This window comes from Saccopteryx leptura, chromosome 2 (genome assembly GCF_036850995.1).
Source record: "Saccopteryx leptura isolate mSacLep1 chromosome 2, mSacLep1_pri_phased_curated, whole genome shotgun sequence".
NCBI classification, from domain to species: Eukaryota; Metazoa; Chordata; class Mammalia; order Chiroptera; family Emballonuridae; genus Saccopteryx; species Saccopteryx leptura.
Genome location: NC_089504.1, coordinates 178,875,484 through 178,892,038, shown reverse-complemented (window position 1 = coordinate 178,892,038; position 16,555 = coordinate 178,875,484). Strand labels below are relative to the sequence as shown.

At 53.1% G+C, this 16,555-nt stretch overlaps 2 protein-coding genes across 4 annotated transcripts; both read left to right on the top strand.

Annotated features, from left to right (window-relative positions):
• Positions 1-1,279: 1,279 nt before the first annotated feature.
• On the top strand, positions 1,280-5,963 carry INHBE (inhibin subunit beta E). Of its 3 annotated transcripts, none has more exons than XM_066369393.1 (3): positions 1,280-1,942; positions 2,200-2,985; positions 5,650-5,963. In XM_066369393.1, the coding sequence occupies exons 1-2, from the start codon at positions 1,645-1,647 to the stop codon at positions 2,961-2,963; spliced, it is 1,062 nt and encodes a 353-aa protein (XP_066225490.1). In that variant the 5' UTR covers positions 1,280-1,644; the 3' UTR covers positions 2,964-2,985; positions 5,650-5,963. The 3 variants fall into 3 exon arrangements, with proteins under 3 accessions (XP_066225490.1, XP_066225491.1, XP_066225489.1); XM_066369394.1 differs by lacking the exon at positions 5,650-5,963 and having other exon boundaries at positions 1,280-1,524; positions 1,852-1,942; positions 2,200-4,177; XM_066369392.1 differs by lacking the exon at positions 5,650-5,963 and having other exon boundaries at positions 2,200-4,177.
• A 424-nt stretch (positions 5,964-6,387) lies between these two features.
• On the top strand, positions 6,388-16,533 carry GLI1 (GLI family zinc finger 1). The gene is made up of 13 exons (XM_066369387.1): positions 6,388-6,424; positions 6,634-6,781; positions 9,432-9,560; positions 9,775-9,867; positions 10,119-10,314; positions 10,572-10,716; positions 11,059-11,148; positions 11,237-11,374; positions 11,694-11,843; positions 12,476-12,640; positions 13,144-13,374; positions 13,907-14,174; positions 14,590-16,533. The coding sequence occupies exons 3-13, from the start codon at positions 9,461-9,463 to the stop codon at positions 16,338-16,340; spliced, it is 3,327 nt and encodes a 1,108-aa protein (XP_066225484.1). The 5' UTR covers positions 6,388-6,424; positions 6,634-6,781; positions 9,432-9,460; the 3' UTR covers positions 16,341-16,533.
• The last annotated feature ends 22 nt before the right edge of the window (positions 16,534-16,555 follow it).

The window sequence follows — 16,555 nt, the reverse complement described above, 5'->3', positions numbered from 1 at the left end:
GTAGAGGGCTGTCACCAGCTGGACCAACAAAGAGGGAGCTGGGAGAGTGCTGGACAAAGGGGTTTGAATGTTTCAGAACCTGAGGAGAAATGTAGGGAGATAGGAGGGTCTATAAAGTGTCACCGGCCCTTCTCCCAAGTCCCCACCACATGGTGTCTTGAGTTTCTAGTAAGAGCCTCTCACCCACCACCTAGCTCCGTTGCAACCTGTCAGTGGGATTAGATCTAAAACCAGAGGTAGCAGTGATGTGGGTCCTGACCTCTGGCAGTAGTGAGATGAGACAGCAGAGAGCCCAGCTTCTCTGTCTCCTGTTGGAGAGTCAGGGTCCCCAGAGTGAGAGGTTGGGAAGCGCTGCATCTCTCCGCTCATTTTCCAGAGTAGCCCCTTCCCTGGGAAACTGGTCAGCTCCAGGAGGGTTGGTGTCTAGTAGCATAGCACTGCCACATAGTGGTCATTGATGGTACTGAGACTCAGAGAGGAAGTGTGATAATAAGGGCTAGGATTGAAACTAAGCTTGCTCCACTCTTTTTGTTTTATTCTACTCTTTAAAGTCCTTTAAACCTCCCATTTCCCAATCCCATTAACAGAGACCTGGTAGCACTTCTAGGGTGTCCCACATTTAGGCAACTCTCACAGTCCCTTGAAAAAGAATGAGCAGCAAGCTGGATATAGGCCCTCCTAAGTCCTATGTCCTATGCCAGCCTTGATGGACTCTGCCCTCTGTAAGGTTGCATCATCCCACCCTTACCATTTTGGGTTCCCCAGACATCACAGTACATGCCAACCCCATGCCCCTGCCCTCCTCCACATATTGCTCCAGTCCAACTGGACTCTGAGCAGCCAGCACAGGCAGGGTCATGGGGTGACTTTTGTGTCCTGTGGCACTGCCACCTTGGCCTGGGCAAAAGGACTCTGTTCCTCCTGCTCCCACCCCAACCTCTCACCCTTCTCTCAGACCTATTGCTAGAAATAGAAACCAGAGTTCCTTCTTGCCCAGGGACTGCAGAGAAATAACCACTGGAACTCACAACTGTGTCATAACTGCTGCAGGAGTAGCCACAGAGCAAGCTAGGAAGGCTAAAATAAAAGGGGAAATTGCCCTTCCCCACCTTGCTATACGGAGTCCCCCCCCCCCCCAAGTCCCAGACCTTGAGGGCTGACCATGTGAAATCATCCTCTTTCTTGCATCATGCGTGTCCACATTACTCCCACCCCCACCCCCATACCACCACCATAAGATCAGTGATCAGGGCCAGATGGTGAAACCTGAGCTGCAGTGGGGACATCTACGCCCTGCAGGGATTTGATAGGCAGCAGAGCTGGCCAATCTGGGGCTCAGAGGGTAGGTCTGCCGGCTGACCATGAGGTGAGGGAGCCCCAGGCTGTGGACTCTAAAGAGGCCCCAGCCAGTAACCAGACATGAGCTGTGGTCAAACTGGCAGACTGTGCTTAACACAGCTATCCATCAGACCACCAATTTTCCGCCAAGCAATAGAAGACAGGTGGCTCTACCCTTGGCTAAGGGTAGGTGTGGCACTGGTTGCTGCTGCTGTGCCTTAATTGGCCTTCACGCAATCAGACTCAACAGAAGGAGAAACTGCCATCCAAGACTCCCGTCCAGACCCAGGGCCATTCATCAGCAACATGGGGCTCCTTGATGTCCAGCTCCAGCTGGTGTTGCTGTGGGCCCTGATGTGGGTGCAGGGGGCAAGGTCTCTGTGTCCCTCCTGTGGGGGTCTCACTCTGGCGCCCCAAGCAGAACGAGCTATAGTCCTGGAGCTAGCTAAGCAGCAAATCCTGGAGGGTCTGCACCTGACCAGTCGTCCCAGAATAACTAATCCTCCACCCCAGGCAGCACTGACCAGAGCTCTCCGGAGACTACAGCAGGGAAGTGTGGCTCCAACGAATGGGGGAGAAGTCATCAGCTTTGCTACCACCACAGGTAGGTGAGGGAGAGACAGGCAGAGAACAGTCAGGGACAGGGAGGCAGAACCGGAGACTGACAGAAAAGGCAGACAGAGCTGGGTGAGGAAGAAGGAGGAGAAGTTGGGGCAGGAACTGGGTGTGGAGGATACAAGGCAGTCCCTGTTTCTTCCAAAGGTGGGTGCTAAGGAGAGCAGTGAGCAGGGTTTGCAGGAGTCTCAGAGGAGAGCTCCATCTCTGCTCAGTTCTTCAGTCTTTTATCCATCTTTCTGGCAGACTCCTCCACTTCAACCTGCAATTCCATGCTCACCTTCCACCTGTCTACTCCTCGGTTCCACCATCCATACCATATGTGCCTATGGCTGCATGTGCGCCCCACCCTTCCTAGCACTCTTTACTTAAGAATCTTCCGATTGGGCACAAGAAGGAGACACAGAGCGCCCCGCAACTTCCTGGCTGAGCACCAAATTACAACCCCTGGCTGGCATGCCCTGACTCTGCCCTCTAGTGGCCTGAGCGGTGAGAGGTCTGGTGTACTGAGACTCCAACTGGAATGCAGACCCCTAGAAGGCAACAGCACAACTGCCGGACAACCTCTCCTCCAACAACTCCTGGACACAGAGGGAAACCAGCGGCCCTTCCTGGAGTTTAAGATCCGGCCCAATGAGCTGGGAGCCAGCCGGGCCAGGAGGAGGACTCCCACCTGTGAGCCTGAGACTCCCTTATGTTGTAAGCGAGACCATTACGTAGACTTCCAGGAACTGGGATGGCGGGACTGGATCCTGCAGCCTGAGGGGTACCAGCTGAATTACTGCAGTGGGCAGTGCCCCTCTCACCTGGCTGGCAGCCCAGGCATTGCTGCCTCCTTCCACTCGGCTGTCTTCAGCCTCCTCAAGGCCAACAACCCTTGGCCCTTGGGTACCTCCTGCTGTGTCCCTACTGCCCGAAGGCCTCTCTCCCTCCTCTACCTAAACCAGGATGGCAATGTGGTCAAGACAGATGTGCCAGATATGGTGGTGGAGGCCTGTGGCTGCAGCTAGCAAGAGGACCTGGCAGTCTGAAGTAAAGAGATCAAGTTGAGGGTTCCCAGGCAAAGGGCATCTGTGGCTGCGAGCATCAGATTCTTGATCTGCACCCCCACCCAATAGGCCACCTGGCAGTATGACTGGGTTGACCTCTATGGAACCCGAATGGACATTTTCTTGTCCAAACCGGGCCTATTCCAGGCTGGTTGATGTTTGGGGAGATGGGGAAAGTGGGTCCTCTACTGGAATCTACCCAGGAAGCATGATTTCCTACCCTAAGCCCTATGAGAAAATGTCAGAGGCAAGGGAGGGAAGAAGCAGGCCAGGAAAAATGACTTAGTTTCTTTCAAGAAGAGGAAGTCCTCAAGTGAGCAATGTAAGAAGCAGACCAAGGTCCAGAAGACTTGGGGGCAGGGGAAACAGGTTGGCCAAGGATAGGACTGTTGAAGTACTTCAAGGGAGGGTCAAGAGGGAGATGGGTAAAGGACTGAGGAAAGGTGTTAGGAGAGCCAGAAATGAGAGTCAGGAGAGAGCAGTGTTGAGTCCAAGAAGTTCCTTGGTTCTTCCCAGTGGGAAGCAGGACCCACTGGGGAGACAAACATTTATACTTTCCAAAAAATTGGGGGGGAGGAACAAGTTTGAGTCATAAAGAAGTGCTGGGGTGATGGGTCCAGAGCAATGGTTTTCAAGGTGTGGTCTGGGGACCCCTGGGAGGTTCCTGAGGGCTTTTCATGTGTGTCCACAGGGTCAAAACTATTTTCATAATAATACTAAGATGTTGCTTTTTTATTTTTATTACCTCTAAAGTGTACAGTAAAGTTTTCTAGAGGCTGTGACATGTGATTATATCATCTTTCTGACATCATTGTTAATTGGATGTGTGCTTGTGTAGCAAAGTTTTTTCAGTTTTAATTTTTAATATGATAATTTGATATAAACCCTGTAAACAAAAAGTCAATAATTTAAAGTGTAAAGTGGTCTTGATACCAAATATTTGAGAATCGCTGATCTAGAGAAAGCAGTATGGGAAGGAGAAAGCAGTGTATTCTAAAAGAACTACCCTGGGGCCCTGACTGGGTAACTCAGTTGATTTGAGCATTGTCCTGATATGCCAAGGTTGTAGGTCTGATCCCAGTCAGGGCACATACAAGAATCAACGAATGAATGAACAAATCGATGTCTCTGTCTCATCAAAAATAAAACATTTTTTAAACTACCCTGGAAGAGCCTGACCAGGCAGTGGCGCAGTGAATAGAGCATCGGATTGGGATGCGGAAGGAACCAGGTTCGAGACCCCGAGGTCGCCAGCTTGAGTGCGGGCTCATCTGGTTTGAGCAAGGCTCACCAGCTTGGACCTAAGGTCGCTGGCTCCAGCAAGGGGTTGCTCGGTCGATTGATGCTTCTCATCTCTCTCTGTTCCTGTCTGTCTGTCCCTGTCTATCCCTCTCTCTGACTCACTCTCTGTCTCTGTAAAAAATAAATAAATAAAAATAAATAAAACCTTAAAAAAAAAACTACCCTGGAAGACAAGGCACGCAGCTGAGACAGGAACATGTGTAGGACCTCTTCTTCTCCAGTGGCCTCTGCTGTTGCTTGACCGTCTAGGTCAGGGGTCCCCAAACTTTTTACACAGGGGGCCAGTTCACTGTCCCTCAGACTGTTGGAGGGCCGGACTATAAAAAAAAAAAACTATGAACAAATCCCCAGGCACACTGCACATATCTTATTTTAAAGTAAAAAACCAAAACGGGAACAAATACAATATTTAAAATAAAGAACAAGTAAATTTAAATCAACAAACTGACCAGTATTTCAATGAGAACTATGCTCCTCTCACTGACCACCAATGAAAGAGGTGCCTCTTCCGGAAGTGCTGCTGCGAGGGCCGGATAAATGGCCTCAGGGGGCCGCATGTGGCCCGCGGGCCGCAGTTTGGGGACCCCTGGTCTAGGTATAACTGGTGTCTAGGTCAAAGTAACATGTGGGAGGAAGCTCAAATAGGATTCCTTATCTGCCCCTCATAGCTACTATCTATATTTGTCTGACCTCAAACCTCTTTTTAGTTTCACCTCTTTCCCTTGACCCTCAGACTGAACAGTTAGCCTACTAACCATCCAGACTTAAGGAGTTGGTTCTTAGAAGCAGAGTTAGAGTGTGGGAGGTCTGTCTCAGGGTTAATAAAAAATAAAGCACCCCTTTCCCCCACCATGCTCTCTCCCCTTTCTCATAAAGAAAATTCAGAGAAAATAAAATAGCTGCTTCTTCTCATGAATCTGATCATTCTGACAACACAAATCCAAAGAGACAGGGCACTCCCAATCAGACACTACCTCTCTGCAATAGAAGCTTCTGCCAGTGTGCCCCTCCATTTCTTTGGGCTCATACAACCCTCTCCCTGGACTCCTAACGGGGTTTTGGTGAGGGGACCTGTAAAGCCTACTTACTTCTTTAGCTTCCCTAGTTTCCTAGACTCCAAGAGGATGTATTGTGCCAAATTGACCAGCAGAGGGAGCAGACAGCCTTGACCAAAAAAAAAAAAAAAGAGCGGGCAGCGCAGAGGTACGGAGGTAGCCGCAGTCTCCAGAACTTCAAGACCCAGGAGAATCCGGCTTATTCGAGAATACTGCTTCAGTGCTAGGGTTCTTGTGAACACACACCCTGCACCCAGAGACTCAGCCTCTGTTCCTCTTATGCTTCACAGACCCCTCACCTTCCGCCCAGAGGCCTCAGCCAGGCTGTCACAATCCTGTTTCCACCAAACCCCAACTCCATTCCAACCCCTTCATGTTCTATCCAAAAGGTTTGAACAGCGGATAAACGGCAAGTTGGCGGAATGCTCAGTTAGCACGAACCAAAGTCGACCACCCTACCTCCAACATTATCTTTCTGGGATGAACTTTTTTGTCGCCCCCTTCCCGCCCTCATTATATTTCTCAATCTGTTTTTTTTTGGCTATGGTTCAGAGCCTCTTCGTGGGCAGCCGATCCAAGGATCCATGCCGGGATTTACTGCCCACCACCAGCAGCGTGTTCAGCGGCGGCGGGGCGGGGGGGGGGGGGTAGGCAGCATAGGGTTCCTCAAGGGAGGGGGAGGATCCTGGGGGTCCTGGGGGTGCAAAAAGCCCGGCACCCCCTCTCTTGCTTCCAACTACCCTGCCTCATCCCACAGAACGGCAAGAGGGAAGAAAATAGGAGGGAGGCGAAGGGCGAGCGGGAAGAGCGGCGGCGCGCCAGCGGCTTGAGCGAGAAAAAGTTTTTGCATTAGGGGAAAAAAAAGTTTGCGCTTCTCGCGGGTGGTCCCGGCTCGCAGCCCAGTGGGCTGGGCCGGCGGGAGGGCTGGGGGCCAGGTTAGGGGGGTGGGGGTGGCCCTGAGGCTGCGCTGCCGTGGCCCCGTCTGCCCCCCCCTCCCCACTTTACACCCCCCAGCCCATACTGCAGCCCTGGACCGCGCATCCCGAGCCCAGCGCCTAGACTGAGGTGAGAAGGGGGGCAGGCGGGGGACCACCTGGGAGAGGTGGAGGAGGGGGCCTGAGGGGATGCTCTGCTTGGGAGGGACTTTGCCTAGAGGGAGAAGTGGGGCATAGAGGCAATACTGGGGTGGGAGAGCCTGGAGTGAGATATTAGAAAGTTTGGAGAATTTTTTCATTTTTGTCTCTCTTTTTCTGTATCTTTTTTTCTCCTGACAGTCTGTGTGTCTGTCTCAGGAAACTGTGGATCTCTTTGTCTGTCTCCGCCTCTCCCATACATTAGAAACATCTCACTTTCATGAGGTTGGGATGAAGAGGTTGGAGGGACGTCTAGCTGGAGGTCTGCGTGGTAGAAAGGGAACTCCAGGTGTGTCTCTGAGCGCCGGCAGGAAGACGTCAGTGTTTCTGAAAAGAGGGAACAGCTAAGGAGAGAACCCTTGGTGGGGTGGGAATGGGTGTGTGTGAGGTGATAAAACCAATGGGGGTCGGCTGGGCTAGAACCCCTAACCTGTCGTGTGACAGATGTGCTTGATGGTGCATGTGTTTTGGGAAAAGGAGTGTCTTCTGGACAAGGAAGGGAGCAGAAGGGGCCAGTGTTTAGTTTAGGCTCTAGGATGACTCCCCAAGGACTGTGGACTCCTGAGTCCCAAGGTTTGTGGGCAGGGTGCTAAGGAAGAGCCCAGGAACCCTTGTTTTGACTCTCTGACCTCAGGACCACCAGGATAGCGGGGCCAGCGGCAGAGAGACCCCTACTGGGACTGGTCAAGACCACTGGCCACTGCCTGCTGGTGCATCCCTGTTGGCCCTCCTCCCAAACGGGAGCTGGGGGCCGAGGCCCCCCTTCCTCTAGTTCAGACCACCCTGCCTGCCCTTGCTCCCCGCTCTGAAGCCTCTTTCAGGCCCTGTGACCCCGAAACAATCTGCCCTGGGCAGCTAGCTTTGGGGGCAGGATTAGGGAAAGGGGATCCCATTGAGACTGCGAAATGAAAGTTTTAGGGGGCTGGAGAACTGGGGTCTTAATAGGATAGGTCTTTACGGTCCGGTAGAGGAAGAGGGCGGGGCGACTTCCCCGGGTAGTTGTAAGGGCTAGAGTTAGGGTGTTTTACTCTATCTCCCCGGCATCCCCCGCCAGGCGGTACAGACCCCGCCCTTTACGTCACTATAGGGGTTCCCGGGGGTCTGTTGGGGTTAACCCTTGGGAAGCCAGCTGAGATACCCAGGAACCTAAGGTGTCCTGACGCCTTCCCTCCTGACCTTATTTTATTTATCCAGTCACTTTCTCTCCTTAAAGTTTCTGTATTCTTTCTTTTCCACCCTGACACTAGGACCCTCACTCTCCAATAGTCCCCCCTACACACACACACACACCCCGGACGCCACTGCCAGCTTTCTGGATACACTGAGGGGAGGAGGGAAGAATGTAATGTGTCCCGCCTCTCAACACTCCTCCGCTTCACTGCGGCTCGCTCTACTAGGCTCCCAGGGCGGGCGGGGGAAGCCGAGCCGTCTGCAGCCAGAGCCTGCGGCGGCGACTTGGGTGGGCCGAGGAGGCAAGGGGGTGGAGAAGGCGGGACCCGGAGAAGGGGGGCGGGGCCGACTCCTGGGAGCTGGGGAACGGGGGTGCGAGAGAGACTGGAAAATAGGGAGACACGGATGATTCAGGGCTCCAGGCGGGAGACCCTAGAGCTAGCTCCTTGCCCCATCCTGTGCTCTCATCCACACCCCAGAAAAATTGAACTAAAGCTGGAAAAGTTAGCAAAAATTTCCTTTCACTAGTGTGAAGGGGAGTCGTGGGTGGGCCTGGCACGCGTGGGCAAGGAGACGTGTTCTATTTCCATCGCGGCTCCCCTAAGGCTGGGCAGTAGGGCCGAAAGATGACTGAATAGGTACGTTTGGGGGAGTCTCTTAAGTGTTTGAGGGGGTCGTTTGCGAGCCCCCGCCTCTTTCCTCTGGGTGAGTCATAGAAGGAGGCGGGAGAAATGCCCCCCCCCCCATCCAGCTGCCAGCCAGCTGTGTCGTTCCGTACCACCACCACCACCCCCCCCCCCCCCCGCCCCCAATGCCAAGGTCAAGTTGAGAGGTCTTGGGTGCGGGATCCTGATCGCCGCTAGGAAAGGAGGATACAGTCTTGGCTGAAGGACTCCGGCTGGGTCATGGGGTCCAGGTTCCGCTCCCCATCTTACCCCGCCCTCACCCTAAATCCCAGCATCCCGGGATCACCCACCGCGCTGGCCGGCCCGCTCCGGGTTGTTCTCCACCCTACCCCGCCCCACCCCACCCTCAGTCCCGGGAGGCCAGAAAACCCGGGGTGGAATAAAGCTGGAGTTCGAGGAGACTAGTGGACAGCGGCGGCTACCCCTAATGGATGATGACTTTGTTTTTTTATTCTCCCAAAGCCTTCCCTCACTGTTCTGTCCCCTCAAAACGGACCAAAAGAGTTAGGCGCCCAGATTCAAAGCACATCAGAATAACACCAGTATCCAGCCTTTGTGCGCAGCGGACCCAGGAGGTTCCCCTCAGAAACCCTATCCCATTCTACACAGTTTTTTTGCTTTATAAAGAGAAAAGGGCAAAATCGTCCATGCTCCCTCCTGGCCCCACCAGCCTCACTGTCTGGGCTGTGGCGAGGGCTCCCTCTGCTGGACACTGCAGAGATCCCACCCCTCAAAGCTGGCCCATGGTCAGAGAAGGAACTGATAGAGTCCATAGTATTAAAATCACTTGGAGCGCATAGGCACAATTAGTCCACAACGTTCTCCTGTACACACATAGACCACACAGTCAAAATTCCCATCCAGTTCCCATAAAAATCTCCAAGTTTCCCTGCCTCTTTGGGACTCCTAATCTTCAACCTGGCAAGGTTGATGCTCATTATAACCTGATTTCCCATGGCAGATGTCTTGGAGGAGCTGGAGGCACAGAGGAAGCTCTGTCCAGGGTTCTGTGCCTGAGTTATCTGACCTTCCCTGTTTCCCTCCCACCTGTATAACTTGTAGATCTCCTTTCCGCTCCTGCAGTGTTCCCACACTTTCCTCTCTGAGATACCATGTTCAACTCGATGACCCCACCACCAATCAGTAGCTATGGCGAGCCCTGCTGTCTCAGGCCTCTCCCCAGTCAGGGGGCCCTGAGCATGGGGACAGAAGGTCAGTGCATATACCAATCACTGGGCCTTGAGAACTGGCAGATCTCTCACCCTGCCCCAAGTATCCCTCTCTTATCTCTTATCACATGCCAGTTTCCCACCTGTAAGATTTGAGGCCCCATGTAATATGGGCTTGGAATATGGGATCAGGCCTTGCCTGGGGTTTCAAGGTGAAACCTTGTGTGTTCCCCATTCCAGTTGTTTCTCTCTTCTAGGAATGTCTGGTCTGCCCTTCTGCCATCAGGCCAACCTCATGTCTGGCTCCCACAATTATGGGCCAACCAGAGACACCAACAGCTGCACAGAGGGTGAGGCCTCAGGCAACACATCTTCCCTTTCTGCTCCTCTGGGACTTGCCCTGAGGGAGAAAGTGGGAGGGCAGGGGATCTAATTTGGTGAAGGAAATGCTTGGATGGGATCAAGGGATCAGAGCATGATCAGGTCACAGATAGGGCCAATAGGGCAAGGCAGAGTCAAGTGTCATTTTTTTTGAGGACGGACTGGGTGCATAGAGAAACATGCCCCTTTACCATATTTATCTCCCCTGTTTCCTGCCCAGCCCCTCTCTTTCCTCCTCCCCGGAGTGGAGTCAAATTGACCAAGAAGCGGGCACTCTCCATTTCACCTCTGTCAGATGCCAGCCTGGACCTGCAGACAGTAATCCGAACCTCACCCAGCTCCCTGGTGGCCTTCATCAACTCACATTGTGCCTCTCCGGGGGGCTCCTATGGTCACCTCTCTATCAGCACGATGAGGTGCAGACAGCCTCAGGCTAAGAGGCCCCAAAAGACCCTACCAAACCCTATTAAATGCCTCAAGCCCTCCAAACCACCTGACCCTATTTGAATCCTTATCATTTCAAAGGTGTTGAAGCCCTCCTCAATATCGCCTTGGGACTGCCTCAGCCACTAACCAGACTGTTTTCCAGGCACCCTCCACATAGTCCCAGAACTCCTGAGAATTTTTGAGGTGATAGTCCTAAGTAACTGCTTCCCCTCCTCCTCCTCCTCAGCCCATCTCTGGGATTCCCACCCCAGATGAATCACCAAAAAGGGACCTCGCCATCCTTTGGGGTCCAACCCTGCGGTCCCCATGACTCCACTCACGGGGGGATGATGCCACATCCTCAGTCCCGGGGACCTCTCCCAACTTGCCAGGTGAGAGCTCTCATGTCACCACTTGATTTCCCTCAGCTCAAGGGGGTAGGGAGAGGACTTTACAGGGGAACATGAAGGAAGGACAGGGGATGTAAAAGTGTCAGTACCAGAAAATTAAAGGGATGTAGGTGTTGGGGTTCACCTTGGAGTTGAATCAAACTCTTCCAAATGAGATACCACCTTTAGCCCACCCTTTCATTGGTGCAGTCTGAGGAGGAAGTCTCTCCCAAACTCAGGGTTTCCAGATGCTTGGGTGGGGGCACTCAGAGCAGGAAGACCCAGGTGGGCTCTTTCTTCTGCCCACTTCTACCTTCATTACCCTCACTTCTTCCATTGGGGAAGTTGAAGTCTGAGCTGGACATGCTGGTTAGCAAGTGCCCAGAGGAACCCTTGGAAGGTGACGTGTCCAGCCCCAACTCCACAGGCACACAGGTAAGGGTGGGGGAGGCTTTACTTCTGGAACCTGAGAGAAATAAAAGCTGTCATCCAAGTGACCCTGGGATTACATCTACTGCCTTAGGATCCCCTGCTGGGGATGCTGGATGGGCGGGAAGACATGGAGAGAGAGGAGAAGCCTGAACCTGAATCTGTGTATGAGACTGACTGCCGCTGGGATGGCTGCAGCCAGGAATTTGACTCCCAGGAACAGCTGGTGCACGTGAGCCTCAGGGGGTAACAGAATGCTGGCTGGAGCCTGTAGAAAATTCTGGGTGGGCCACTGGAATCAAGCTGAAGGCAGGAGATCAGAAGGTACTGAGGTCAGAGGTTAGTGCTCTTTGGAGCAGGCATAAACTCAGGAGTTATAGATTTGTTTCATAAACCTGGAAGAACTGAAATGGTTATGATGTCCCCTCCTGCACCATCTCCCCCGTGGAGTGGAGCCATAGAGGAATATGGTGTGGGTGGGAAGGTCATGGGAAGTTCTAGGTCTCTAGACAAAGGGGAACTTTGGAGAGCCTCTGCATCTTCTCCCTCAGCACATCAACAGCGAGCACATCCATGGAGAGCGGAAGGAGTTCGTGTGCCATTGGGGGGGCTGCTCCAGGGAGCTGAGGCCCTTCAAAGCCCAGTACATGCTGGTGGTCCACATGCGCAGACATACGGGCGAGAAGCCGCACAAGTGCACGGTGAGGCACCCTCGTCCCAAGCCCAGGGTCTTCCCTAGATGGGGGCTGCCCACCAAAGCAGGGCCTCACTATGGCTTTTATGGACCCTGGGCACTTAGGCCTTTGTAGGCCCTTTCCTTCATGAACAAATATTAAAAATGTGTATTTTATGTTGTGCTGTATGAAGGTAAACATACTGATATTATATATTAGAACACTTTCTTGGACCTAAAAGCTAAGTTTTCCCTTGCTTTTAAAAGAAATTAAAACATTTTTGTGGGACTTCTGAAAGTACTGTTGTGCCTAGGCACCCTGTCTACTACTCTGCCTAGAGCCGAGCATCAAGGACAGAAGATACGGCCAAACTCCCCCGTCCTAAAACAGGCTAAGGGCCGCATGCAGGGGGACCTGCCCTGCTTGACCAGGAGATGCTCTGGCCTCAGCTCCCTGTCCCTGCAGGCAGACTGCCTCCAGCTTCTTCACTTTCCCCAGCTTTCCTCTGCACTCATCTCCTAATTATGGAAATTCTCCTGAAGCCCCAGTGCTCTCCTATCTTGAGTTATATTCTCTGATACATGTCCCTTTTGAGCTTTAGAGTTCCTCTAATTCCATGTCCTGACTGAGAGCTATCCTTTGGCCCCTACATCCCCCAGTTTGAGGGATGCCGGAAGTCATACTCACGCCTCGAAAATCTGAAGACGCACTTGCGATCACATACGGGTGAGAAGCCATACATGTGTGAGCACGAGGGCTGCAGTAAAGCCTTCAGCAATGCCAGTGACCGAGCCAAGCACCAGAATCGGACCCACTCCAATGAGGTGAATGTCCCACCTAAGAGACCCTCCCCACTTGAGAAGCCACCTACCGGAGAGTTTCCCCCATAAGAAATCCCTTAGCCCAGCACCCACTCCACAGAGGTGAGTTCTCCCCACCTATATAATTCACCCGGAGACCTTTGTGAAACTAAGAGTTTCTGCTTACCACCCTAGCCCTACCTTTAACCAGCAAAAGGGCTAACCCCAAAAAGACCCATTCTAACTGAAGGAGACCCCTGACCCCTTCAACCCCTGAGTTTATGAGGCCTCACAGCCCTGGGTTCACCCCCTCATCTTTCTCAGGCATGGGCTGTCAGTTTCCCTAATCTTTCCCAAGCCTCTCACTGTTTACTCCCAGGGCCCCACTCTTCTTACTTTACTTTCTTGGATGCTGTGTGTTCCCACTTTACCCCTTGTCCTTGCTTGATGCCACCAATTTTTTGCATTCCTTGTGCATTCATCCACTTTCACAACTTTGGCTGCTGTCTTCATTTTCCCATAAACAGAAGCCATATGTGTGTAAGCTCCCTGGCTGCACCAAACGCTACACGGATCCCAGCTCACTCCGGAAACATGTCAAGACAGTTCATGGTCCTGACGCCCACGTGACCAAGAGACATCGAGGGGATGGCCCCCTGCCGCGGGCACCATCCCTTTCCACAGTGGAGCCCAAGAGGGAGCGGGATGGAGGCCCCATCAGGGAGGAGAGTAAACTGACTGTGCCTGAGGGTGCCAGGGTGAGACAGCCCAGACAACCCTCTGCCTCCCCATACCCCTAACTGCATTGGTGACATCTTAACCCGCCCATCCCCTCCTATCATCCTTCTGTGGCCAGTCCTCCATTGTGCCAGTGTTGCTCCTTGGGCTACCCCAAATCTAAGGAATTTAGTCTAACTATTTAATTGGTTCAGAAATTCTTATATAGGCCTTGTTGTATTGTTCCAAGTCCTTTACGTGTACAATTTCATGTACTCCTCACACAACTTCACAAGAACTTACCTTCCCCATTTTCAGATGTGGAAATTTAGGCATAATTTACCCAATGTCATAGAACTAAGAGAAAAAATTTGAGCCCAGGTGGTCTGTGCTCCAGACTAGGTGTTTCTTATTAATGCTTCTCCTCTAGTTTGCCCTGTCCCTTACCTGCTCGACCCTCTCTACACCTGTAAGCCTCTCCTCAACCCCAGCACTAACTGGGACACTTGCCAAGTTCAGGGAGCTGTGGGGAAATGGGAAGGGTGCCACCTCCCTCCTTCATCTTCCCCACAGAAGCCACAGCCAAGCCCTGGGGCCCAGTCATCCTGCAGCAGTGACCACTCCCCAGCGGGCAGCGCAGCCAATACAGACAGTGGTGTGGAAATGACTGGAAACACAGGGGGCAGCACTGAGGACCTGTCCAGCTTGGACGAGGGGCCTTGCATTGCTGGCACTGGTCTGTCTACTCTTCGCCGCCTTGAGAACCTCAGGCTGGACCAGCTACATCAGCTCCGGCCAATAGGGCCCCGGGGCCTCAAACTGCCCAGCTTGACCCACACCGGTGAGACCTGGGTGTGGTGGATGGTTGCTGGGCTGAGATCTGGACCTTCTTTGAGTTTGGAAAGAGGACTTCACCCTTCAGAGCTGCAATATAATACCTTTGTACACTAGGAAAAGGTCCCCCTTCTTTAAGACACTTTTCTTCCATCCATCAGAAAATTGTTGTGATACACAAAGCCTGTGAGGTGAATCCTGTCCCTAAGATTGTGCAGTGTACAACCTGTACAACTGTTCACAGCAGCTCTGAATCCCTGGTGACGCAGAAGTAGAAAGAGCATGGGAGAAAGAGAAGAACTAAGTGGTTAGAGTTAGAGAGCCTTTCCCTGGAATTCCAGGACAAGGTTGTACCCTAGTGGTGGCAGTGTGAGATTCAGGGGGCTTTCTGACCACCTGCCTTTTCTCCTTATCACCTACAGGCACCCCTGTGTCCCGCCGTCTGGCCCCCCCAGTTTCTCTTGACCGCCGCAGCAGCAGCTCCAGCAGCATCAGCTCAGCCTATACTGTCAGCCGCCGCTCCTCCCTGGCCTCCCCTTTTCCTCCTGTTTCTCCACCAGAAAATGAAGCATCCTCTCTGCCTGGCCTCACACCCACCCAGCACTACCTGCTCCGGGCAAGATATGCTTCAGCCAGGGGAGGTGATAGCACCCCACCTGCTGCGGCATCCAGCCTAGATCAAATGAGAGGTCTTCCTGGACCTCCTTGGAGAAGCCGAACTGAGTATCCAGGATACAACCCCAATGCAGGGGTCACTCGGAGGGCCAGTGACCCAGCCCGAGTTGCTGACCACCCAGCCCCAGCCAGAGTCCAGCGGTTCAAGAGCTTGGGTTGTGTTCACACACCCCCCACCATGGCAGGGGGAGGACGAAACTTCGATCCCCAACTCCAAACCTCTGTCTATTCACCACAGCCCCCCAGCATCACTGAGAATGTTGCTGTGGATACCAGAGGGCTAAGGGGGGAGCCAGAGGTTGGGACTTCCATGATGGGCAGTGGTCTGAATCCCTATGTGGACTTTCCACCTGCTGATACACTAGGTTATGGGGGACCTGAGGGGACAGCAGCTGAGCCTTATGGAGCTAGGGGTCCAGGCTCCCTGCCTCTTGGACCTGGTCCACCCACCAACTATGGCCACAGCCCCTGTCCCCAGCAGATCTCCTATCCTGACCCCACCCCAGAAACATGGAGTGAGTTCCCTGCCAACTCTGGGCTGTACCCAGGCCCCAAGGCTCCACCTGGAGCCTACAGCCAGTGTCCTCACCTTGAACATTATGGACATGTGCAGGTAAAGCCAGAACAGGGGTGTCCAATGGGTTCTGATTCCACAGGATTGGCACCCTGCCTCAATGCCCACGCCAATGAGGGGCCTCCATGCCCACAGACTCTGTTCTCCCACTACCCCCAGCCTCCTCCTCCACAATATCCCCAGTCAAGCCCCTATACCCAACCACCCCCTGATTATCTTCCTTCAGAATCCAGGCCTGGCCCCAATTTTGATCACTCCACTCACTCCACAGGACAGTTCAAGGCTCAGCTTGTGTGTAATTATGTTCAGTCTCAACAGGAGCTGCTGTGGGAGGGTGGAGGCAGGGGAGATCTCCTAGTCCAGGAACCTCTCTACCAGAGTCCCAAGTTTCTCGGGGGTTCCCAGGTTAGTCCAAGCCCTGCCAAGGCCCCAGTGGCCACATATGGACCTGGCTTTGCACCTAACTTGCCCAATCCCAAGTCAGGTTCCTATCCTACCCCTTCACCATGCCATGAAAATTTTGCAGTGGGGGGAAACAAGCCTTCCCATAGGGCAGCAGCACCACCACCCAGACTTCTGCCCCCACTGCCCACTTGCTTTGGGCCCCTAAAAGCAGGGGGCACCAACCCCAGCTGTGGCCACCCTGAGGTGGGCAGGTTGGGAGGGGGTCCTGCCTTGTACCCTCCCCCTGAAGGACAAGTATGTAACCCCCTGGATTCTCTGGATCTTGACAACACTCAGCTGGACTTTGTGGCTATTCTGGATGAGGCTCAGGGGCTGAGTCCTCCCCTATCCCATAATCAAGGGGACAGCTCTGAACACACCTCACCTCCCTCTGGAGCCCCCAACATGGCTGTGGGCAACATGAGTGTCTTACTGGGATCCCTGCCTGGTGAGACACAATTTCTCAACTCTAGTGCCTAAAATGTGGAATCCTACCCATCACAGATCCACCTTTCTTAAGAGTATCCATTCCCCCAGAGAAGTCAGAAGGAGCCATAGCCCCATGGGATGCCCTGAGGATAGGAGGTAGGGGCTGGGGGCTGGATACAATCTGTATATATTTTGGGGAGGAATTTGATAATGACACTTTCCTAATAAAGGAACTGCATCAGAAAGAGCTCTGCTTTATATGTTAT